This window comes from Vipera berus (genome assembly GCF_964194415.1).
Source record: "Vipera berus genome assembly, chromosome: 3".
Lineage (NCBI taxonomy): Eukaryota > Metazoa > Chordata > Lepidosauria > Squamata > Viperidae > Vipera > Vipera berus.
Window position 1 is genome coordinate 109,901,360 of NC_138204.1, and position 26,748 is coordinate 109,928,107.

A 26,748-nucleotide genomic window follows, 5' to 3' on the forward strand; every position below is an offset into this window, starting at 1 on the left:
GAAGCAGGCAGGCAGGGCACAGAGGAACGGAGACCCGGCGACGTTTGGGGATATTTGGAGAGGCGCCCAAACCTCCCCAAACGTCGCCGGGTCTCCGTTCCTCCGCCCCCTGCCTCCCTGCTTCTTTCTGCTGTGGAAAGAAGCAGGCAGGCAGGGCACAGAGGAACGGAGACCCGGCGACGTTTGGGGATATTTGGAGAGGCGCCCAAACCTCCCCAAACGTCGCCGGGTCTCCGTTCCTCCGTTCCTCCGCCCCCTGCCTCCCTGCTTCTTTCTGCTGTGGAAAGAAGCAGGCAGGCAGGGCACAGAGGAACGGAGACCCGGCGACGTTTGGGGATATTTGGAGAGGCGCCCAAACCTCCCCAAACGTCGCCGGGTCTCCGTTCCTCCGCCCCCTGCCTGCCTGCTTCTTTCCGCTGTGGAAAGAAGCAGGCAGGCAGGGCACAGAGGAACGGAGACCCGGCGACGTTTGGGGATATTTGGAGAGGCGCCCAAACCTCCCCAAACGTCGCCGGGTCTCCGTTCCTCCGCCCCCTGCCTCCCTGCTTCTTTCCGCTGTGGAAAGAAGCAGGCAGGCAGGGCACAGAGGAACGGAGACCCGGCGACGTTTGGGGATATTTGGAGAGGCGCCCAAACCTCCCCAAACGTCGCCGGGTCTCCGTTCCTCCGCCCCCTGCCTCCCTGCTTCTTTCTGCTGTGGAAAGAAGCAGGCAGGCAGGGCACAGAGGAACGGAGACCCGGCGACGTTTGGGGATATTTGGAGAGGCGCCCAAACGTCGCCGGGTCTCCGTTCCTCCGCCCCCTGCCTGCCTGCTTCTTTCCGCTGTGGAACGAAGCAGCCTGAACGAAGCAGGCTGCTTCTTTCCACTGCGGAACGAAGCAGCCTGCCTGCTTCTTTCCGCTGCGGAACGAAGCAGCCGGCGGCGGAGGCTTGCAGAACGGCGGATCGGCTTATACTCAAGTCACCAACTTTTTCCAGTTTTTGGGGGTGAAATTGGGGGTCTCGGCTTATACTCGAGTCGGCTTATACTCAAGTATATACGGTACGTAAAATAGAAGAATTCACAGTACATCTGATCAGTTATTATCTAAAATGAAACTTATTTCAGAAATGGAGATAGAACTATTATATCCCAAAAATAATGTAATGATTTTACTATCAAACACATAGTTATGGGACTTCTGTCAACTTTTGCTGCGCATCATATGGATAACACTGACTAAATTTACTGTACAAATTACCTATGGATAAGCAATGTAGCCAGTCCATTTAACTAAATCTGAGAATATTTAATTATAATATTTTTGATAGGAAGAGTGGTGAGACTGTCAGTTGCTGATGGATTTTAACTAGATTTTGACTTACCAAGAGTTTAAGCAGCCAAAATCGAGACTTGTAGTAAAAAGTTTTTGTAGGATTGATAAGGAACAGCAGCATAAATCCATACAAGATAAGTGGGTTTGCCTGCATAGGAAATCCAGTGCTATCTCCATATATACATGCCAGTAGACTCAGACACCATAGCATTCCAAGGAATCCAGCAATCTAGAAAGATTACATTTTTAAATGCAAATTTAGCAGTTATACGCAGATAAAGCAGGACACAAAATATATTAGGAATATAATACTTCAGTATTATTAAATTAAATTATTTCCAGCTTCAACTCAAATTCTAAGTTAAAAGTTTTAAACTCTTATATCACTTAGGACCAGACTATATTGATCAATTTATTTTATTAAATGTATATGTTACCCATCTCACTGTTGCTATCTATCTCACTCATGAGGCGACTCTACAGGTAGTTTCAACTTACAACTGATCATTTAGTGACTGTTCAAAGTTACAGCAGAAGTCCCTAGAACTACATTTTAGGCACTTGGCAACTGGTCCACATTTATGAACCTTTGCAGTATACCACATTTTTCAGCATTTTTGCCAGAAACTGGTGTTTACTTCTGGTTTCTAGCAAAAAAAAAATGCCCACAGGATAAAATGGACTCATTTAACAACCACACTATTCGCTTAACGGCCACTACAAAGAGTGCAAAATTGGCAGTCACTTGGTGATTTAATGACTGACATGATTTACTGCCATAATTTCAGGCTCTATTATAGTCGTAAATTGAGGATTACTTGTGTATGGAAGATGTCTTCATTCAACGATACTAACACAACACTCTGAATAACAATTCTCACTCTTCCCCTTAAATTTCAGTAGATAAGTGCAAGATATTTTACATTATAGTAGATGTGTAACTATAGAATGCCCTTTCAAGAAAGTATTAGCTCACTTCTGCTGATACAAAGGCCTTTTTAAAAAAGAATTTTGATAAGAAGCCATTACATATTTAATACTTACAAAACAGAAAGGGAAGATACTAATAATATTTCTATTATCATACTAAGCCACCCAAAGTCATTGGATACTATATGGGCAGCAAATAAATTTTACATATAAGCAAGCAAACAATTTTCAGTCATATTTAAATCACAACACAAAAAAACTAGGTGCGTAGAATTCTGTGGCCAGATGCTGAACTACCTAGTTAGTATGGCCAGTGTGAGATGCTTCCATTTTAAAGAAAAATCTTAGAAAAATACTTCACAATAATTCAAACAAACAAACAAACAATACCCTTAGCTAGAATCTGTGCAACTGAATTTAAGAGGTCCTGCTTTTCAAAATAGGTACTGGGGCATATAAATCTGCTTGAATTATAGAACTTACCTCAAAAAGATGCTGATGGGACAAATTACTGCGGGGATTGAGCTCAAAGATGAGAACATGATTCACTCCAGCTTGCCTCCAGCCGTACGTGTTAATGCCAAGGAGAAACAGGAATTCTATCAGAAGAAATCCCCCTCGATAGATTCTTATGAGTGGCCACACATTTGATCCTTCCATTTTAAACACACCTATTAAGGAATAGATGCAAATCCAACTTATACAAAATGAACAACCTACTAGAGATAACTAAGGTAAATTTTCTTTATAATAAAGGACATATTCTTTTCTCTGTACTTAAAATTCTGCAATAAATGTATTTAAAAGTCATACCTACTTAATTTCAGCAATTATGTTCCCTTTCTGATCAGAACAGAGTCAGCTGACCCTCCATATTTGCTGATCTACACTTTCCAGCAGGCTGGCCCAAATTGTGAAACTGTGATGAATGCTGGGAATTATATTTCAGCAATATATGAAAAATTTCAGCAGATAGTAATACCTGTCTGATCTTGTCTGAATTTAGAAGGTAAATAGGAGCAGCCCTTGGTGCTAGGGTGGGAAACCACCAAGGAACACCAGGGTAACAGTAACGGCAAACCATTTCCATACTGTTGAAAAAATTAACATATTTGTGTCTGTGAAATCCCCAGGAGTGTGCTTGAAGTTCTCTTTATCTTTTGATATAAAAAATACAGCTTCTTTATCTAGGTGTACATAGAGCAAGTTTCATTATCCTGATAGAAACTTGCAGGCAACTCAGACATGATTCTTTCTTTTCCATTTTACTACAATATATGCACTAGTCCTGGCTGCTATGCATAAACAAAATGCTTTATATGGCCATTTCAATGGAAGTGACAGCACCAGCACAAGGGTATAAAAATTCTTTCCCTTCGATGTTCCCTAGCAGTTGATACTAAGAAGCATGTAACCATTGAAGACAGACATTCCATACAATCCACATCATTAGCTGTTACTCGTGTAGTCTCTTCGTTTTTATAGCCAACCAAGATAATTCCAATTATTATCATATGGCTGTAAACCAAAGCTTGTTGATATTCCACATTTATTATTTTTATAAATAACTCAAGACAGCAAACACACCTAATATTCCTCCCTCCTCCTATTTTCCCCACAGCAAACCTGTGAGGCTGATTAGGCTGAGAGTGAGTGACTGGCCCAAAGTCACCCAGCTGACTTTCATGCCTAAGGCGGGACCAGAATTCAAGTCTCTCAGTTTCTAACCTGATGCCTTAACCAGTAGACCAAATTGGCTCTCATTATGCATTTCTACCTAATAATCTGTTTTCTCTGATATCCTCAAGTTGTAGCATTAGGAGAGAGAAAACTGTTTGCTCCCCTTCTTCATATCATTTATATATTTACTTATATATTTATCACCACAATCTATATGGACTCATTGCAATGAATAACAACAGCAACCACATTATTTAAAAATAATAGGAATGCTGATGATAGATCATAACTAAATGCCCCTTATTTATTTAACATATCAATAATTTAATTACAAAATATATGCCATACAAAGTGATTTAGTGATTGATTGCAGTTTTTTAGGTGAAGGGGGATAGTACTAAGTAAAGCAAGTACTAAAGTACTAAAGCAGTGGTGGCGAACCTTTTTGAGACCAAGTGCCCAAACTGCAACCCAAATCCCACTTATCGTCGGGCGTGGCCCACTGGGTGGGCGTGGCCGGCATGGGCATGGCCTACTGGAGGGCATGGCCAGCTCAACATAATTTGCATCAGAGGCACTTGTTCGGAGCTGGGCAGGACTGGGGCGAATCTGAGGGTATCCGGCGGAGGGGGGATGGGACCGGGGTGAGCACCGGGTCATGGTCCACTGGAGGAGCCTCACTGATATTAAAGGGGGTGGGGATAGACATGATATTAAGGGGGTGGAGAAGAGATATTAAAGGGGGTGGGGGAAGACATATTAAAGGGGGTGGAGGAAGACATGATATTAAGGGGTGGGGAAGACATATTAAAGGGGTGGAGGAAGACATGATATTAAAGGGGGTGGGGAAGTGTGTGTGTGAGAGAGACAGAGAGAGATTCCCCTTTTTGTAAGTTTGCTTACTTTGCAATGCTTTCCTTTCCCCACACTTTTGCTTCCCTGCTGGCTCAATCTCTTTCTCTCTGCCGCTTCTGCTGCCCAGATCTACAGATGCAGAGCAATTTCTCCTACCCCTCATGGCCAATCTCGGCAGAAGAGTTTTTGAGGCCTCTGGAACTCGCATCCATGGCCGTGGGGAGATTTTACGATGCTCCAGTGGCCCGATCCGGGCGTTGGAGGCTTGCAAAATGCTTCTGCTGCCCAAATGGGCTGGGGAGGGGGAGCGAAATTGCTCTGCAGCCCTAGATCTGGGAAGCAGAAGCATTTTGCAGGCCTCCAACGCCCGGATTGGGCCACTGGAGCATCATAAAAACTCCCCATGGCTATGGGTGTGAGCTCCAGAGGCTTCAAAAATGCTTCTGCTACCCACATCTAGGGCTGCAGAGCAATTTCATCCCTCCCCCAGCCGATTTGGAGGGAGGTAAGCGGCCGCTATGCACCAGAAATCGGCCTTCTGCCACGATGTGCCAGGTAGCCGTTCTCCTCTGGAGGGAGGCGAGCATCCTCTGTGCGTCTGAAACTGGCCCTCTTCAAAGAGGGCCTGTTTTGGGCGCACAGCGGCTGCGCACATCCCTCCGGAGACCGACTGCCAGGCCACCATTCCCCCCCGTATGGATTGTCCTGTCGCTTCCACCATTTCCACCCCCCACATGGATCACCCTGCCACTGCTTGGAAAAGGCCTCTGTCCCATGGATCTCGGGCTGCACAGCGATTTTGTCCCCCCCCCCCGGCCGATCCAGGTGGCAGAGGCCTTTTTGAAGCCTCAATGGCTGTGGGGCCAATTTGTGGTGCTTCAGTCGCCTAGATCGGCAGTGGGGAGGGTGCAAAATCATTGTGAAGAGTTCTTTTGCAGGTCTCTGGAGCCTGGATCGGGTCGCTGGCACACCGCACAATTGCTCCGCGGCCATGGATGCGAGCTCAAGAGGCTTTGAAAAGGCCTCTGCCACACTGATCAGCCATCAGGGGGGTGCAAAATCGCTCTGGAGGCTTACCTGGACTCATGCTGCAGCTGCCTCCACCATCCAGTCCGGATCCACCCAGCTCTTGCAGCTGCTCCCTGACTCTCAGTGCAGAGAGAAAGAGAGAAAGAGCACAGGAGCACGTGGAGAGGGGTGGTGGTGGGGCAGACTGGCCTTGCCTCCCTCTTGGGTGATGGCGCACGTGCCCACAGGGATGTCTCTGCATGCTGCCTGTGGCACGCGTGCCATAGGTTTGCCATCCCTGTACTAAAGTAAAGCAAATGCAACAATACAGGAGGGACAATTGACAATAAAGGTTCATTCATTCAATAAAAAGGATTAAAGAGGGGATGATCTCAGAAAAATCGATTTTAATTTTTTTTCAAAGAACAAGCACATGGCTTAGCAAGTAATATAAGGCAAAATGTTTGGGATAATAGTTAAAAATGCTATTCTGGAAAGAGAATGTACTGCTTTTGTCAGCCGGCAATGACTATGTATCTTACAGTTCCTGGAAATATCTGAAATAAAGATATAATAAATAACTTGATTAATTGCCCTAAAACTACTCTGGCAATTTTGGGCAATTTCCAGGAAATCATGTGGCAACGTGGAGCATGTTATGTTTGGTCTAATTCCTATCACTGCAACCATCATGGCCCATAGCAAGGGGTTGTGTTAGAGTAGGGGGCCTCAACTTCCAGTCAGTGGGGATCAACTGTGCTGTGCAAACAAGCGAAGCCCCCATCCATGGAATGCAGGCAGCACATGAAACCATATCCCTTTGGGTCCATGGAAAAACCTCTCTCTCCATGGATCCCTGGTGTACAAAAGGTTGGGGGCCGCTGATCTAGAGGATACCAGGAGTTAAGTTCTTAAAACTTTGCTTATAATTACAACACACATCTTGCCAGAAATAGCATCCTATATCTTAGGTATGATACCATAAGCATAGGAGAGTATGCCTAATAAAGCTACTCTTGAAACTTTGTTTTTAATTTATGCAAACTCTAATTATTTTAGATTCATTTAAGCTATTTTCTTTTCTTTTCTATCTTATCTATTCTTACTTTGTAATAGAGCCTATCTAAAATCTACTTCTGAACAAGCACTCATAGGATTGCTATCTAAATGGTAAGAGCCACAAAGATTTTGTTCAAAAATCATGCAAGACAACTTCCCCTATTTCCTTATTTGGTTTCCAAAACGAAATAGAAGAAATTCTCTATTTCTCTTTATAAGCTTTTATTTCTCTATGAGCTCATGAAAAACAGCCAGATTTTTAAAAAGCAGCTATAAGTGAGAAGATTGCTATATAGTTGAATTAATTAGTGCCATTGTAGATTTCTCATGACTGGCATAAGCTGTCCCTTGAACCTTTTAATACTACTTCAGTCAGAACATTTTAAACAGTAGTAAAAAATAATTGATCTTCTGTATATTTTTAGACTCATATTGTCAAGTAGATTATATTAAGTCTCCATAAAAAACAAATGAACATAATTTCAGCCTTGGAAAGATAAGGAATATTCACAATATTCAGCATGGGTATTGTACCTATGGTGATGATTAATCATAAACAGCAGTGGTACATCCTTGTATCTAAGAATGTCTGGCTTAGTTCAGTGCAACACTTGTAAAGAACTCTCTGATAAATTGAAAGATAAAAAGGACAAGTATAGAAAGTGGAAAGAGGGGCACATAACTAAGGCAGAATATCAGCAAACAGCCCGTGCCTACAAAGATGAAGTGAGGGAAGCTAAGGCTCAAAATGAACTAAGGCTTGCGACCAAAGTCAAAAATAACAAAAAAAGCTTCTTTCAACATATAATAAACAAGAAAAAAGTTAAGGAAATGATTGGACCATTAGTGGGGGAAAGTGGCAAGAAGGTGACAAGCAACAGGGAGAAAGCAAAACTATTTAACTCATTTTTTGCATCTGTCTTTACACAAAGGGAAAAAAACAGTCCAACCTACCAAAACCAGTGCCATAAAAAACAGAATAGAAACGCAAGTTAAGATAGGCAAGATAACGGTTAATTATCATAAACAATATGTTAATTAATTGCTCAATAGCCTTCTTCTTGCTTATATTCAAAATTGCTGGCTGGCGACCCCCAGGGGAGAGCCTTTTCTGTGGGCAGGCCGACCCTCTGGAATGAATTACCCCCGGAGCTGCGGATGACCCCTGACCTTCGGTCCTTCCGCCGTGACCTGAAGACTTGGTTGTTCCAACAAGCGGGTCTGGACTGACTATGGTTTTTAATAAGGCTTTTATCGGTTTTTTAAAATTGTCACGTAATTATTGTATTTATTGTTTAATTCTTTTTTAAAACTTTTCATCCTGTTTTTTAATTTTTATTGTTGTGAGCCGCCCTGAGTCCTCAGGGAGAAGGGCGGCATATAAATTTAAATAAATAAATAAATAAATATTACATGCATTTTATTTATGGGCAAAATATCCATCATATTTTAATACCATCTGATTCTAATCAGTATCGGTCTCCAGCATTACTTGGTTGAATTGAGGGCTTTATTGTACTATTACACTGGATTGATCCAAAGGCCACTCCCAATCCACTATTTACAACCAAATTTTACAAGCTGTTTAGGAATGAGATTATGATACAACACCGCAACCCTCATTTATACTACAATATACTCTCAGCCATCAAAAGACTTGTGTTTTTTTACTTTCAAATTAGCAATTGAATACAAACACACAGATTGTTCTAAGGACATCCAGAATTGAAATAAGCAAACTATAATAGTTTGAAAAGTTAAATTAAAAAAACATTTTAAAAGCCCATTCGCAGAGAGGAAATTAAAGATGCGGTATTTGAAAAATGGAATTACTACTTTAGGAAAACTATACTGAACATCCAATTCCTTTACTTTTTTGAATATTGTTTTTTAATTATTCTAGAATACTAACATTTTTATATACTGCATTAAAAATTCTTCATTGGCAGGTTTTGGAAATTTTATTTTCCCAATACAGTGGCAAATATATGGAGCAACACTCTCATACTGAAATCTAGGAGCAAGCCCACTCTGTTAGTCCACAATTCAATGGCATAAGAAAGCTTTGCCCCTCACATTTTTGAGAGAAGGGTTTTTTTTAAAATACAATTCAGCTTAATGATTTGCATAAGTGATTGATGGGGGACAGGAATTTCTTACCCTTTGGAAAAAAATTCTGATATCCTCTTTCCTTTTTTTTTGCCTGTTCCTCCTCCTCTCCTTATGGCAGAGATACACATAATTTCTGTATTGATCTGTTTATCTGCATCTTTTACCCAGGACTGCTACTAATTTGTAAGGTACCTTTGTGCAAAAACTGTTTTGCCACACCTCAGCAGCCCTGTCTCTTCCATTGCCTGGGCTATATAGCCTGTGCAGGAGGCCCTATCCACCACTCCACCTTTTTTTGCTGATGCCAGACAAGGTATTACAAAGGATGTGGAAAAACCAGGAAGAGACAGAAGGCTTACCCTTTTGTTCCCCCTCCCCCTGCAACATTTCCAGCCTATTTCTACTCAGGGACTACAAGCTGAATTAATCTGCTCCCCCTCTTTTCATTGATGTTGCGTGTACAACCATCTGGAGCCCACTTGTCATGCTTTTGCAATGCACAACTTGCACCCATTTGGAACAGTCGTACCTATACCCTATCTCTTCCTCTGTTTGTGTCTGCCTTCTCTACCTCTGTGCCTGCTAACTTTCTTAGGCGGCTTGATCAAAGGAGAAGTAATCATGTCTGGAGGGCACTAGACTTCTAAGCAAAGCTCTAATCATCGGACCTGATGGAGAGAGGCGATGGGAAGGGAGAATGAGTGCTGACTTATTGTATTGTGGCTGCTATAGGAGAAAGAGCACAAAAAGCAACTTTCAGCTCGCCAGTGTTTTGCATGCTGTAGCATCTAAGAACAGTTTAAGAAAAACTGATTTAAGGCAAGGATAACTTTTTATTTTTTCCTCCTAACTCTAGTGAATAAGAATATCTTCAAAATAAAATAAATAAAGGAGAGATTTTAGGAATTATGTGAAAATAAATTCATATGAAAAATTATGATTATAAATTGTTATACATTTATAAAATTGTAAGGCTCTGTGAAGGTGTAAACTGGTATATTATTTAATTATTAATTATTAAAACTATATGGTATAGTTATTTTTTGTGCAAGCCTAATCCCAACAACAGCATTCACTTTACTCATGGAGGGTTGTGACATTCATTTTAAAAGGTTACAGTATTGCAAGTTTTGAGATTCCCTGGCTTAAGGCTAGTTTACATTTGAGGTATGAAAGCAGCTGAATGTTATGACAGAACTCAGTTTCATTGTTTGTACAGGGTCAGTCATTCTGTCTGGAAAAAAAAGGTTATTCAAAATATCATTGTGAGTTTAATACCTTTATTTAGCTTTTGAAGAGACTTGATTTAAAACTCATCCTACGGTAACATTAAAATTACACACACACACACACACAATCCTGAATCCAATTAAAGTTTACTTATTGAAAACTAACCTGAAAGTATGAGGGTGATATTGAGCACAATGAATATTCCACAGAACAACCCGACTCTGAACGTAGTCCATGCTGGTGCAGGCTGCAGAGGGAACAGAGCAGTTTTTATATAAAATCTCTGTCTACGTTTTTAAAAGATTGTGCTGATATTATCAAGCTTATTGATATATCAGTTTGCAAGCAAACCAGTTATGGAATCCCTTTCTGCCAACTGAATTCATTTATATACCTGCCGTGCTTATTAATGAAAGTTAATCTTAGACCTAAACTGTGTATGGTGAGGATATGAGACTAAATCTCCTGAACTTTTACTCTTACTCAGAAGGAACTATCCTGCTGGCAAAGCAATACTGAGGAAGGGGATGTAGGAGATTAAGGCTTTCCTTCCGCTGTAATTTTTTCTTAAGGTTTGTGTCTGAGCTGCTGCTTCTTCCAGTGAGAAAAAAAATGCTATTATTGGAGCAAATGGCAACACTTTTGGCGTTTTTATGGATGTAAATAAGTCCAATTTAAGGAGACATACTGAAGCCTTACAAATGCTATAGCCATTTATTTATTCTAAAGTACAAATAAATATTGAGAAGATTGTATTATAATGCTGCTTTGTAAAATACTGCAAAGCTATTATATGTGGATGTAAGCAATAATACATAAATAAGTGGCCAAAAAGGGGTTTTCATAACACCAGGGAGGGAATTAAATAGTTCAAGACATTACCAGGTTGTGTGGGCCTTAGCACAGTACTAGTTATATCCCATTATTACTAATAATAACAATATAATTACTGCTCATTGCTATTTATTTATATCCTGCTTTTACTATTTTTATAAATAACTTGCGGTGGCAAGCATACCTAATATTCCTTCCCCCTCCTACTTTCACCACAACAACCACCCTAGGAGGTGAGTTGGGCCGAGAAAGAGTGACTGGCCCAAAGCCACCCAGTCGAGTTTCATGTCTAAAATGGGATTAGAACTCAAAGTCTCCCGGTTTTTAGCCTGGTCCCTTAATCAGTAGAACAAGTGGGGTAACTGCAATCAATAGTCATTTCTTCTGTGGCAGGCTTATCCACATAATCATTGTTGAATGGAATAAGGATTAGGTAATTGCTCAGTTGTGATTGGCCTGAGGCAGGTATCATTTTTTTTAGTGCTGACACTGCTATGCAGAGCATTTGATGCCAAGTACTGGTGATGATAAAGCATGATAACGATTTAATGTCAAGAAACTATTCGGCTCTCATGACATGGTTGTGTCAATGCTACTACTGAAAAGGCTTTCTTGAATGGAGAAGCTGACCTGCAGCTGTAAAGGTGCTAGGGCCAGAGTCTAATCAAAATCAAAGCAGCAGTTAGGCAATTAAGACAATGCTGACTGGAAAAAGGAACCAGTGTTGGAAAAGGAAGGTGGCTCAATTGGCCTCAGCAGACATAAACAAAAGCCATGGACTAAAAGAATATTTTGCTTAAAATGAATGACTAAAATCTCTAAGAATGACTTAGCTATATAAAATCTTCTGTTTTTCTCTTACTGTTGCTGTCTTACAGAGGTATTTGCCCAAGACTTTTCACAGGAATAAACAGTAGAGGAAAATAACAAAATAATTAACTGGAACTGGGCTGAGCTGAGTACACATGAACTTTTTTATTCTAGCATCCTTTCTATTCTGCCATTACGTATTAATGCACTGTCTACTTCCAAGATTTCTGAAGTGGATGTTACAAAGTAAAAGATAATTCAAGATATGAATTTGATGCCAACTCTTAAATGATGTCCATTTATCCAAGGAAATACAGTGAAGGACTTCTTATATTTCCATCACCTGTGCTGCGCCTAGTGGTGGGACACGCAATCGTTTCATGGCTTTCTGTCGGTCTCCATCTTCCAGTTCATTGGTTACCACTGCCTAAAAGCATGGATAAAAAGTTATAACTAAAAGTTTTTATATACACAGATACACAGGGGAGGTAAAGGGTAGGGGAGGCACTGAAAGGTCTGGCACAGGCCATGCACAAGTTGAAGAGTGGTTTCTGCATTGCGGTGCAAGCTCAGGGAGGCCAGGGATAGAGGGTAGAGGCTACATGCATGCATATATCTAACCATAGGAATGCTGGGAAAAGAATATACTGGAGCTCAGGTGCTTTTTGGCATGCACCACAGCGCTGGGGTTGCAAGAAGCCCCTGAGCTGCAGCACAAAGCCCAACTCCAGCCCAGTCCAACAGTGTGATTCAAAGGGGTTTCTTGGTGTTCTGCAGCTCTGGGGCTGCAAGAAGCCCAAGCCACAGTGCAGCATGAAACCCAGCTTCAGCACAGCCATGAAAAAGGGCTTTGTGGGGTCCTCAGACTCTAGGGCTGCATTAGAAGCCCATGAGCTGCTGCAGAGCACAAAGCCTAGTTCCACCAGCACAAGAGTCTCTCGTCCCAGGGAAGCTGCAGCCACCCTAGCCTGGTCTCAGTCATTGACACCCTCACCTTATCACCCTGCACTCCAGCTTAGCTTTGCTGTCTCCCTCCTCCTGCTGCCGATGAAGCATGCTTGGTCTATCCCTTTGTGAGGAGCTGCTGGCCACATCCTTCTCCAGGTATCACTAGGAAAAGGCTGTGCACGACCTAGGGAAGAAACCCTTATGCAGCTAGCAGCTGCCTTCCAAGGGCCAGACCTGGTGTGCTTGGTCAGCAGCAGGAGGAAGAAGGTGGCAAAGCTTCGTTAGGGCATCAAGGGCTGCAGACTGCAGGGGAAGGCAAAAATGTATCGATGGGGGAGACAGGCGGTCAGAGAAAGCCCTGTGGTTGTAAACGTGGACAGGCTGCCAAGTCTCCAAAGTTCGATCAATTGACCATGGGGGCAAAGCAACAGCTGTAACGTTGGAAATAGTGACTAGTCCCTTCGTTTAGCAGTGCTAAAATTTTGAACGCTCACAGAACAAATGGTTGTAAGTCAAATACAACTTGTACTAAAATGACTTTATTTAGTAGGATTTTAATTTCTACACAATTATAAATAAACATCAAAAGTAGTCAGTAGTGTATTAGGCAATTCATTTCTACAAATAATGTAACATGAACCAATACTGGCCCATTTTGGAAGAGTAAATTCTAGAACCATCCCTTAAGTAGTATACTATACTTCTGTTTCAGAGATGAGCTGGTTGATTTTCTTGCAAGTATAGAAAGGAGCCACTTCAACATGAGCCACTCTCCAATCAGCACCTCGTGGTGTCTCCAGGATCTTATCATGTTTCTTCAAAATCTTACGAAACCCTGTGAAATTTAGATTCTAAAGATAAAGATAAAACACAACCATGTTATTTGCTTGGTTTTTGCACATATTATCCTTTTGTTTGATATCAGGGAATTGGGAAGGGAAATAAATCACCTGGAGGAAGAAACTATAAAATCTTTTCCTTTTTTTAAAAGAAACATATGTTACATTTTTCTATCCATGATGATATAGCCAGTGTTGTTTCTTTAAAATTAACAAAAAAATAACAAAGCTAGCTTTGAAAAATCATATATTTCCTCATACTATACTGCTGCTAAAGAAGTAACCTCATCTTGTCAATTGCATGTTTACATTAAAATGCCAGAGCTGAAGTCTGCTTGTAATCCACATTTGGTTGACTTTCAGTTTTATACATAGTGATGCATAAAATTGATTGTCACTAACAGTAACTCCATACTTCATACAGACTTCATACAGACAAAAACAGTGGATTTGAAACAAGCTGACATTCCCAATTCACTGACCGCTGAACACATTTTAGAACACCTGGCAAATAAAGTGCTATTTACTGGGAATAATTATCGGAGAAATTGAATATTCAAAGAAGAAAGTTGTGGGATTCTCAGAAAAAAACAAAGAATTAAAAATGAAGTATATGGAAATCTTCGTTTGTTTTTAACTCATTGTAATACATGGGAATTAATTAAAACGCTAATAGAAAAAGCTATTGTTATTTTAAGCCTATGGCACATTATATTACATTTAATCACCAGGTACATGGAAAAGTGTGACTTATTTTAAGGTGTAATTTATTTTAAAGATAACACCGAGTATATGTGTGTATATTTGTATTTATTTAATTTTTAAAAACAGTGCAATTAAATTTAAGAAAAACTCAATAGTTTGTGCCATTATATATAAAACAGTAAACTATATCACTGTATAATTATTATATACTAATATATAATTTAAAAAAGAAACCTAACCTGTTGTAGAAACAAAACTATATGGTAAAGTAAAATATTTACAAAAAATCAAGCTAAATTTAAAAAAAGAAAAAGGGGGAAATCATGTAAGATAGGAGGGAAAAGCTCCCTTATAAACTGAACATCCAAAAGATAATATTATTTGGAAAATGATCTCATTTAGGCTAGGCTGGTAATTTCATTTCCAAATCTAAAACGAAACAAAGAACAGAATCAAAATATGGTGCTTACAGGAAAAGTTACAAAAGCTCTACTGAAATTAATTTCAATTAAATCATGCCTGGAGTGATTTCGTAATGGAGCTCAGTAGGACAGAAAGGCACGGAAACAATTTGGAGATGGGAAGAAGAAGCTAATATATTAATGATATATATTATCTTTAATAAGAAATTCTAATTATTCTCTCCTGAAGAAACCCAGCAATCTGCCTCCCTGCTCCCACGAGAGCTATACCTTGTTAACAAGCCTAAATGGGAAAAAAAATTAAGTCACAATTTCAGGCATAGGTTTTTAACTCTGGGTTGAATAACTTTGATTGCTCTGGGAATAATTACAATTTCTGACAAACCTCAGCAACATTAAGTGTTTGACAAGTTTAGTACTACATCACGCTGTTGCATTCTTGCCAGAATCTTTCTATTCCAATTATATATTTTGAGCAATAAAGAGTTAATCATGAAGAACATTAAACTGTAGGAATTCTGTGAGAAGAGAAAATAAAAAGGTAACTGCTTCCCAAACAATCCATATGGTATGGAATATTACCAGACATAAAAGATCACATAGAGCTTTTCCTCAACCTCTCTCTCCCCAGAATATTTATTTGGACACTGATGATTTTTTTCCCTTTTTGTCAAATAAAGATGTGGTAACTAACTAGTGCTAGAGGGTAAAGGACAAATTAACTAGTTATGTAAATGATGGTCTCTTGATAGAAAGCCAATCTCTTTAATTCAAAGAAATTTTTAGCATGCACTAGAGACTTTGTATGTACCATTGCTAGGAAGAGATATTCCATTATCTGCAACCACAAGATTTTTTCACACCCGTTATAAGCCAGCTCAATGTTTTTGTGCCAATGCAGATGTTTCTGTGTCTACACCAGAACAAGGCAACCTGTGGCCAAGAAGATGCATGTCCCCATAACATGTTTCGTATTATTCCAGATAGCAACTGCAAAATTAGCCTAATACCTAGTTTTTCCAAATCTTGGTTGGAAGCAAAAGAATATTTTGCTAGTCATCAGGTAAATTTAAAGCAGAAAAAAGAAAATGTTTCAGAACTGATCTAATGAGTGAAATGGCACATTGGAAATTACTTGTGGGCTCAAAACACTTCATATAACCAATAGCTATATATGCTGAACCAGATAAAAAGTAGTGGTTGCAAAAATTCCAGCAAATCTCACTCTAATCACGATTAATCCTACCTTAATCACTAGAAACATCCTTTAATGATATGATCAATACCTGATAATTCTGCAGTAAGATGAGGCTGAGGTAGAACTCACTGAAGGCCAGTTTCAGATCTTTGATGTTCCTATGCTGAACTCGTTCCTCATGAGACAGATGGAAGACAGGCATTTTTCGTTGCCGCACAGTAGTAAGACCAATGGTTTCCTTTTGTGCGTCCAAAGTTGACTGCAATTCATTCTGTAGCGTAGCAAATCTGCGCTGAGCTTCTGCCAGTTTTTCTATGGAGTGAAAATACAGAATATATTCACGTGTTATATTAAGTAAGCTCAACACAAGTAAAATGGATCATGTTGCTGTTCCCCAAAAGGAGCAGGTCAACAGCCAATATATTATAGCACAGAAGGATGCTGAACTAAAGAAAATCCAGTTGTCATTTGATTTCCCCCCCCCCTATAAGATGATGTTGGTGAGGTTCATCTAGCTACACTGGGGATGGGATAACTAATTCATAATGAATAATGCAAGTATATCTAGTAAAGAATCTTGTAAACATACAACTTTAAGTGATGATATAAATAAAATGGATCTGTCTGATACTTCAATAACTTGGTTGCTGTTTTCTGCAATCTCAGGAATGCATACACTTTTCAAGCTGTCATTGTTTATTCGCATACCAACAATGGTCTACTGTACTTCTTCATAGACAAACAGATCATACAAAACATGAGAAAAAGCACTGCTGAAAAATTATTTCCCCACTTTGAGTCAAAAGTGCTAATATCTGAGGCATCAGAGCTATAGTTTAATGAGAGTTTCAATGCTATCTTTTGACCATTACCGGTAGGTTAAACAAAGTTTATTATATGTAAGAATATATTATTTATTATATGTAAAAATAATATCTCTACATTTTTCAATTTCCTTTAATTTCATTGTTTACATTTACGTCATCTCCTCATCATCCCTGAATAAATACATGATTGCAACTTAAGGGAAACTTTATGACTTTGGGTCAGTTGCTGACTCTCAGCCCACTCACAGGATTGTTGCTGTGAGGAAAATAGGAGGAGGAAGTAGTATTAGATGTGATCGCCATCTTGAGTAATTTATAAAAATAATAAAAGCAGGATAGAGATAGACAGACAGACAGACAGACAGACAGACATGCAAAGAGACAGACAGATTAAAAAGGACTACAAAAGGATTTCAATCCAAGACTGTATGCCATAAAAAATTTTTAAAACATATTATAACTATTATTTCACATAATGGGCATCCATAAAAAAAATCTAGCATTTTCAGTGCAACGCAATATAACAAGGGTGTCAAACTCGATTTCATTGGCTGCATCAACACTGTGGTTGCCCTCGGGGGCCAGGTAGGTATGGCTGGCTCAACATCGCTTGCATTGGGGGGGGCTATGTGGGGGGGATTCATGGGTCTCCGGTCTAGGGGGCGGGCGCTGGGGCCTGGTCCACCAGAGGAGCCTTGCTGTCCCTCTTTGGCCAGGTGGGGGCCCCCCCGACAGCAGTGTGGGCTATGTGGGGCCTGGGTGGCGGGGCATGGGTGCCAGGCCTGGTCCTCAAGCTCCTGGTGTGCTGGGACCCCATGACCTGGTCTGGCACCACTTCCTGGGGGGCACTCAACTGCATGTGGGGCAGCTCTGGGGCTAAGCTCAGGCAGAGCAGAAGAGCTTCCCACCCCTCCTATTTACCAGAGTTGTCAGGGGTGTGGTGATGGGTGGGAGGCTCGTCCTGTGTGTGTGGCAGAGGTGGAGGATGAAGTTGGACGGTGGGGGATGAGCGCACAGGAGCCACAGCATGGCAGTGATGGTGACCAGCTGAGCGGCCCATCGTCCATCTTTGCATCCTGTACTTGGCACAGCACTTGACCCACCTGCACTGTGCGGGCTATATGGGATCCCAGGGTGTGCCGGCCTATGGGCCTCTGAGGGGTGGTAGGCTGCAGCTGCTGTCAGGCACTGCCAGCCCTCTTGCGCTTGCCACCTGTGTGCATGCCTGGGGCCGCTGGGCTGAGCCAGGGCCTGGGCGATGAGGCTGGTCCCTTGCTGTCGATGGGGCAGCCCGCAGGCTGGATCTGGGCCTGTCACAGGCCCGGATCTGGCCTGTGGGCCTTGAGTTTGACATTGCTGCAATATAGCATCTTTTTAAAGATATAACAAAAATAATTATTTAGGATAAGAAACATACTCCTTGAGGTTCAGCCATTCCTTATTCTCGTATTAGGATGGCTGAAAGCTAATCAGAAATTTAGTTTTATGCTAAATACATCATAATATTCCACTTTAGGAAAATTCTAGCTAACTTAAAACATGCTTTGGTTAAAGACTGTGAGCTTAGTTTATTCTACTGACCAAAGCTGTATATTCTTGCCTTGTTCCTGGCAGAGTAAAAGGAGCTTCTTAAATAGGGTAAGATAAGACAAACTCCTGCAGAACATGGTACATAGCCTTGATAGGAATCTGATAGACCAATATATGTCTTACCTGAATAAAAAGTGTTGATTTTGGCAAGCTCCTTCTCACAAGTTTGGAAAAACTTTTCTTCAAACTTGGCAAAATATCTCTTTACAGTATCTTCATCTGTGACTGGGGAGATAGAAAAAAAAAGTTTATAAAAAGTTTCTTAAAATCCATTCTGATATTAATCTTAGTTTTCTCAATTAATATCTATGTAATCTTTTTTCTAGAGGCAAGTCATTTCTTGGAATCAACAACACTGACAAAAATTAAATCATTAGATTCCTTGAAGAAGAAAAAAATCCCTTGAAATGTTAATGGGTATTTCTTTTAGTTTTTTTATTACAATTATTTAACAGTGCCCATTAAAAATCAAGGAGTTGGCAATACAATAATTGTTGTGGAAAAATTTTCTCCTTTATTTGTTTTAATAATAGAGACCAGAATATTTGTCAATAGAGGAACAAATTGCAATTTGTAACTGAGATAACCACTCTAGTAGGTGAGCATTGTATTTCTTTTCTTTTTATTCTGCAAATTATTCAAGGGTTTTTCTATTGTCACAATTATACAATCATAAATTATAGCATCTCAATAAGCAATTAGAACAGTACCATATCTTGTTACTTAAATTTACAAAGCCGTTATCATTTAAGCATTAATTAAACCGGGTTATTTTCATTTCTATTACTGTATCAATGCATAATACAACACAGAGATATTTTATATATATCTCCATTTCAAAGCTATGGTTAAGCTATTTAGGATGTGTTTTACAATTTATTTCCAGGGGGAAATTTAAAAATTATACAAATCTGATCAAGTTACTATTGCAAACATCTCATACAGCAGGAAACAAGATGTTGTCAAGCTAAGTTTATATAATTTTTGCAATAAGGGTGTAAAACGTGTTCACAGAGGAAAAACAAATTTGATATACCGGTATATTGAAATGGCTTAAACATTTTGATAAAATGAATACTATACTATTTAATATTTAACTAGGACACCTTAACTAGCACAATACAAATTTTCCTCTCTTGTAATTGAAAACAAACCTCTAAACCATGACCTCTGATTTATTGCTACTGTATCTGCCACTGGTGGAATTTAGAATCTATGCAATATGATTGATGTCTACTCAGGAATACATTCTACTGAATTTAAAGGAACCTATTCCCAGGCAAATAGTTTATAAGGCTGCTGCCTAACAAATGAATAAACACTATTTCAAGGAACGATTATGCTTCCCTCTCAAGAAAATGCACAGTATTTCAATTAATCATAAAACATAATAGATACCATCAATTTAATGTCATATTATACACACCTTAAAAGATTATAATAAAAATTTATCAGAGCAATTAGTAAGAAGTACTGTGAAATAGGGACGTGGTGGCTCAGTGGGTTAGGATGCTGAGCTTGTCGATCTGAAGATCGGCAGTTTGGTGGGTCGAATCCCGAGTACCGCGTAGCAGAGTGAGCACCTGTTACTCGTCCCAGCTTCTGCCAACCTAGCAGTTTGAAAGCACGTAAAAATGCAAGTAGAAAAATAGGGACCACTACGGTGGGAAGGTAACAGCGTTCCGTGCGCCTTTGGCATCTAGTCATGCTGGCTACATGACCACGGAGACGTCCTCGGACAAGCGCTGGCTCTTCAGCTTTGAAACGGAGATGAGCACCGGCCCCTAGAGTCGGAAACGACTAGCACGCATGTGCGGGGGAACCTTTACCTTTACCTTTACTGTGAAATAAATAGCTAAATGTGTATCTGAAATTTTCAAAGTAACAGCTCTTTAATTTTGAGTGGAGAAGGCAGTCTATGACTACAAAAAAGCCTTGCAAATCTCCCGTTATCAATGGGTCAAAGGGCAGGCCCTCAAGTATTAATTATAAAGCCAAGGCTGACTCTAATGGATGCAGGCAATCCTTCTGATAAGCTAGTCTCAAAACATTCAGGGTCTAAAGGTCAGTACCCACATCAGCTTTCCCCACAGAGAAAGAGTGGACTTCAAACGTCAAAACTGCTAGCCACTGTACTTATTGCTGAGAAGAATAGGAGGGCTTCAATCCAACTAATATGATGGCTTCAGGATGGTTTTGAAGAGGTGGTAAAGGATTTGAAACTGACAAGGAAACACCATGAGGAATTGTAGTAGTAGAAACACCAGAGGAATTAACTGTTCCCTAATCTTATTGAGCACAACAAGATAGTGGCAGTTCAATCAAGCTTCCCTAAACGTTTCCCATTTGTCAAATTTGTTCTGATAGCAATCCAATCCAACCCAACCCCCTTGATGGGCTGAAAGTTGACACAGAATAAGCATAAAATGTATGCTGTCACTAAGGGGAAAGAAAGCAGAGCACTGAGTGGTGGCAAGAATGTAATAGATGTAAAATCATTTATGCTGTATCTGGAAATAGTCTTATCATTTGTTGCTTTCAAGCTCTGGAAGCACTTCTTGTCAAGAGAAGCTAAACTAGCTTCATTTTACATCGTTTTGTAAAGGCAGCCTCCTAAGTTCATATTAAGATGAACTTTTGATCTTTAGACTGATATTAGTATGCTGAAATGCATTTTAATCATCAACAACAATAACAACAATAATAATAGTTAGAAGGGACCTTGGAGCTCAAGCAAGAAACCCCATACCATTTGACAAATGTTTGTCCAGTCTCTTCTGTAGCTGCTGTTGATTTCTTAATTTTATCAGTATCTTTTTAATTGATTTGTGTTTATAGTATGCTAACATATTTTGCCTTGCATTTTATGGCTAAAGTATGTAAAGGATATCATTAAAATATAATTTTGAGAACATCCCTCTGGCATCGGAGTCCACCTAGTAAGCACACACTTGCAACTAATAATTTATCAGCTATACTCCTCTATGTTCCCCTTCTCTTACCTTCTATCAATTATATTATATCAAGTTGGTATTAAGTCTTAGCAATATTTTTCCCCAGAACCTGGTGCTTCAGATCTTACAAAGTTGCACCCAGAGCTGCTGCAATTGAGCCCATCCACCTTACTGATGGTCATCCTCTTTTTCTCTTTGCATCCATCTGTCCCAACATTAGAGACTGCTCAAGAAAACCTAATATTTGCATGATGTGTCCAAAATGTAGCAAACTGAGCCAGATACTTTATACCCTGAGTGAGAACTTTGGATTGATATGGTCTATGATATATTTGTTTCTTGGCTATCTATGGTATGTATCCTCAGGAGAATTCTGTAACATCCAGGTTCAAAAGCTTTAATACTCTATCTTGCTTCTTCAAAGTCCAACTTTTGCTTACATACAGTATCACAAGGAAACTAGTGCCTGTGCTATTCTGATCTTTACAATTATGGACATACACAATCTGAACACCGTTTCCAAGCTCTTCATTGCTATGCTACCATGTGCTAGTCTGTGGGATAAAGATATAGCCAAAAGGGTTGATACTCCTTCACTTTCTCATTTGGAAATTATTAAACTAATTAATTTGTTAAAGATGGGAAAGCTCCAAGCAGCGACTTGATACTTACCAAATTATTAAAAAGCAACTCTGCATACTAACTCAAATGAATTAGAAGAAGCTCTGAAGCAAACATTCAACTGGATTATAACACAGGAGTTTGATTACTTATCTCATTTTGGAAAACATGTTCAAACTGTAATATTAGAAAAATAACTGAAGAAAATAACATTTCCTTAAAAAGGAAAATTATATTACACTAGTTCTAAAGATTCACAATTCTACAATAAAACTACATCCTTATCTGAATGAAAAAAAGGTTTTGGAAAAACAAAGCGCAAAGGAGAAACATTTCTCAGAAATGCAGCATTAATTTGAAAAGTTCATTTCACAACTGGGAGGGAAAAAATGTTTTGAAGAGACACTCTGTCCAGTCCTATTGTTACAAATACAAAAGTAGGCTGTAAACGGCAACTAACCTCAGCATATTTGCAAAGATATTAGTTTAGCCAGGCTGGAACCTTTCACGAAAAACAAAATCTTGAACTTCTGCCAAATTCCTCCCCCTTCTTAATTTGATTAAGACTTTTATTTCTCTATTCATATTTTCATGAATAATCAAATGGATATATTTAACATATGCAGAATATTGTTACTCAAATATTACTATGCTTGTTCAATTTTCAGTATAATTACTCGCAACCAAAGCAAGAGCTATTTTATCCCAAATCTCTAATAGTTATAACTTATAAGCGTACAAAACTGTCTTCAAACTACAGAAAAGCTAACACACATCAAATCTGAGCAAACCATGTCACCTAATATCAATATCTTGTTAAAAGAGAATAGAAGTCAATACTTTCAGATATTTTGAAAACACATTGGAATAATTGACTCCTGACTGCTATTGTTTCAGCTAGTAATTCAACTTTCGCCAAGGATTTTTTCTATTTTGGTTCAGGACTAAACTGCAAGACCTATACTACAGGTATAGTATAGGGGGTACCTTGTTCAATAGTAGTAACTGTGAGAGGGATCTCGGAGTCCTAGTGGAAAATCACTTAAATATGAGCCAGCAGTGTGGTGCAGCTGCAAAAAAAACCACCACAGTGCTAGGCTGCATTAACAGAGGAATAGAATCAAGATCACGTGAAGTATTAATACCACTTTACAATGCCTTGGTAAGGCCACACTTGGAATACTGCATCCATTTTTGGTCACCATGATGTAAAAAAGATGTTGAGACTCTAGAAAGTGTACAGAGAAGAGCAATAAAGATGATTAGGGGACTGGAGACTAAAACATATAAGGAACGGCTGCTGGAATTGGGTATGTCTAGTTAAATGAAGAGAAGGAAGAGGGGGGACATGATAGCAGTGTTCCAATATCTCAGGGGCTGCCACAGAGGAGGGACTCAAGCTATTCTCCAAAGTGCCCAAAGGCAGGACAAGAAGCAGTGCATGGAACCTAATCAAGGAGAGAAGCAACCTAGAACTAAAGAGAAACTTCCTGACAGTTAGAACAATTAATCAGTGGAACAACCTGCCTCCAGTAGCTGTGAATGCTCTAACACTGGAAGTTTTTAAGAAGAGATTAGACAGCCATTTGTCCGAAATGGTATAGGGTTTCCTGCCTGAGCAGGGGGTTGGACTAGATTACCTCCAAGGTCCCTTCCAACATCATCATCATCATCATCATCATTATTATTATAATTATATTATTATTATTATTATTACTACTACTACTACTACCTTCTTCTGAAGTGAGAAGGGAAATGAAGGTATTACATGTATGCCCTAAATTTTTGACCATCATAGATACTCTGCTACCTCTGAAGACATGGAAGCTAATATTTGACTCAGTTTAACATCTTTAGCTTTTCGTTTAGCATTGATCTTAAAGGACATCTTGTCTCCCACAGAGTCTATGGACTCTGTTAAGCAACCCAGGAGGAAAATGATCACTTTTAAGATCACAATTCATGGTGCAAACAAATTCCTTCACAGGAATGCACTGACAACATAATATTTTTACTTTTTCTCCAGTGTCACCCTTCCAAATAACAAAGTCTAGGGAAAACTATGAGAAAATGAATTAGCTCAGTCATAAAACATTTTTTATTTCACATTATATTTGATTTGGGCATAACCACACTATAGATAGGAAGTTTAGGAAGTTTTATAGGAAGCCTACTATACTTAACTGTTTAATTTATACTTTTCTGTTGAATATATATTACATCTATTTTGTTGCTATCAAAATTATCTTATTCATTAAAAAAAGTAATAATATATCAAGAGAAATAAAGAAGGCATGTCACAGCACAGTCACATATAGATCAATTTCTCAATATCCCCTAGTATGCTGTTACTTTCTACCATTGACTCTAATTTGTCTGCTAAACTGACTCATTCAAACTTGCATAGTAAGGTGATATTCTACCACATCAAGCCTTTTAATGGCTCATTATGCATGTTGAATAAATTCTAATAGCTAGGCAAGAAAAAAGGTAACAAAGCCATCTTAGTGATACTTTAATAGAGATTTTAGTTCCATATTCCTGTTCACAAGTATTTTTTACTATGCAAATCAATTATTTAATGACATCCTATAAAGGCATGCAAAAAAAATAAACAGCAAGCATGAAGATACAGTAATGTCTTATGTCAATTCTTGAAATTTCATATGAGTCAAGAATATAACAGAAGAATTTGAAACTCTTTTGTTAGTCAACAATGCTAAGCACCTCAGCTGGAATTTGATGTAGCCCGTTTGCATTTAACCCAATTGCTATTAAGAAAACCGTATGACAGAGTTTCGGTAAATTCTGTTTTCTTCAATATTTATCAATCTTTTCCAGGGAGACTTCATGTCTTTTATACAAAGTTGAATAAAAATCTCACAACCTCAGAACCAAATAATAAATAGCCCCATAATAACTTTTGAATATCAGAAGGTATAAAAAGATTAAATTAGGACATGCACCATGTCCTGATGGGCTACCAAGGTGTTCACATGACACTGGAACACTAAAACAGTCATAATTATGAACCAATTGCCAAGCATCTGAATTTTGATCACTAATAATGGAAATGCTGCAAAGGTTGTAACTATGAAAAACCATCATAAGTCACTTTTTCCAGTGCCCTTGTACCTTTGAATGGTCACTAAATGAATTGCTGTAAGTCAAGGACTACCTATATTGGCTGACAGACTAAAGAAGATTGTGGGCTTTTACATAAAAGACGACTAAGATACAACATGAGAATTGTATTGGATTCTTACAACAACAGAATGAAAAGCAAGCTGTATTGATTTTGCTGGATGCAGAGAAAGCTTTGGACAATTTGAATTGGTCATGTTTAAAGTTTTAGAATATTAAGTCAATATATACAATTCATAAAGGCACATATTATTGTTAATGGTGCGATAAAAAAGGGAAAGGAGAAGGATGTCCTTTGTCCCCATTGCTTTTTATCCTGGTTTTGGTGTTGCTGAACAAAGATATTAGGGTGAGAAAATAAAGGGATTGGAAATTAAAAACAAAGGCTTATAAATTGAGGGCTTTTGTTGATTATTTATTTTTGATTTTACAAGATTTATCAGAAGGGGATTGAACACTTAATGAAGAAATTGAAGGACTTTGGAACACTAGCTGGTTTTAAAGTAACAAAAAACAAAGATGTTGGTTAAAAATGTAAGTATATAAGATCAAGAGACTTTGATAAAAAAGACTGTTTTTAAAACTGAACAGAAAGTTAAATATTTAGGGATTGTAGTGACTAATATGAACTACATGCTGTTTCAGAATAAGTACAGTAAATTATGCAATGACATCAAAAAAGATTTATTGAGCTGGGACAAATTACAACTGTTGTCTTTGTGTAAAAAACCTCCATAATTAAGATGAATGTTTTTATCCAGGATGTTATTTCAGAGAACTAATGTACCATTTAAACAATGACAAAAAGATATTTCCAAGTTTGTATGGCAAGGTTAAAAAGCCAAGAATTAAATAGAATTAAAAATAAGAATTAAATATAATTTAATTTTCACAATGTTAAATAACAGAATAAATAAAGAAACCAAACTCACAACACCACCCCATATCTGAAGTACAGTTCCACAACATCACATAACTCCCCTACTCTCACATTTGCTGCATTCACATCTATCCTATCTCAAAGCCTGGATAAAGAGCCCGATTTTCACAGCTCTGAAAGATTTAACAGGGTGAGTGCCCTCTTGAGAAGGCCGTCCCACATTTTACAGTATACATAGTAAGATTTGATTGCTTCACTTGTGTTAAAAAGCATATCAAGTCCTGGTCCCAAGAAACTAACTCTATCAAAGCAGATGGGATTTCCACTTCATTATCTGGATAGCATTTCTTCTTGTGACCAGTTGCTATTGTTTATATTATTCAAATGGTAACATAAATTTTAAAAAAATCAAATACTGTTTTGGAACTCTTAAGAGGAAAAAATTCAAGTATTTCATTTGTGTTTTAGACAAAAAAAATCTTTAGTATTTCTTCCCTTTTCCATAACATAGCAAAAAATATCTTTTCCAAGTCAAGTAGAAGCCTTCACATCATTCAGAAATAAGGAATGCTGAACTTAGCGCTCTCTCTCTCCTTCTCTGAGTGTGTGTATGTGTGCGCGCAGCACATGGGCATGAGAAAGAGATAATACTATAGATGTACAGCATTGTATATTTATAGCTCCAAAATCACACCTTTCCTATTTTTATCTTACCTTGGTATTAGGTTCATACTACTCAGCATGCAAAATATGTACTATGCAATAAGTACATCTGTAAATAGCAC

General features: G+C 38.8%; 1 protein-coding gene across 1 annotated transcript in view; it reads right to left on the bottom strand.

The window, feature by feature from the left end:
* Nucleotides 1–26,748, bottom strand: part of XPR1 (xenotropic and polytropic retrovirus receptor 1) — a 106,134-nt gene that overhangs the window by 49,863 nt on the left and 29,523 nt on the right. The window contains exons 3-9 of the mRNA XM_081325779.1: nucleotides 18,488–18,589; nucleotides 16,036–16,259; nucleotides 13,485–13,634; nucleotides 12,179–12,262; nucleotides 10,357–10,438; nucleotides 2,731–2,918; nucleotides 1,367–1,546 (exon numbers count right to left, since the gene is read on the bottom strand). Of these exons, the coding sequence (XP_081181905.1) occupies nucleotides 1,367–1,546; nucleotides 2,731–2,918; nucleotides 10,357–10,438; nucleotides 12,179–12,262; nucleotides 13,485–13,634; nucleotides 16,036–16,259; nucleotides 18,488–18,589 (1,010 nt within the window). The remainder of the gene's footprint in view (nucleotides 1–1,366; nucleotides 1,547–2,730; nucleotides 2,919–10,356; nucleotides 10,439–12,178; nucleotides 12,263–13,484; nucleotides 13,635–16,035; nucleotides 16,260–18,487; nucleotides 18,590–26,748) is intronic.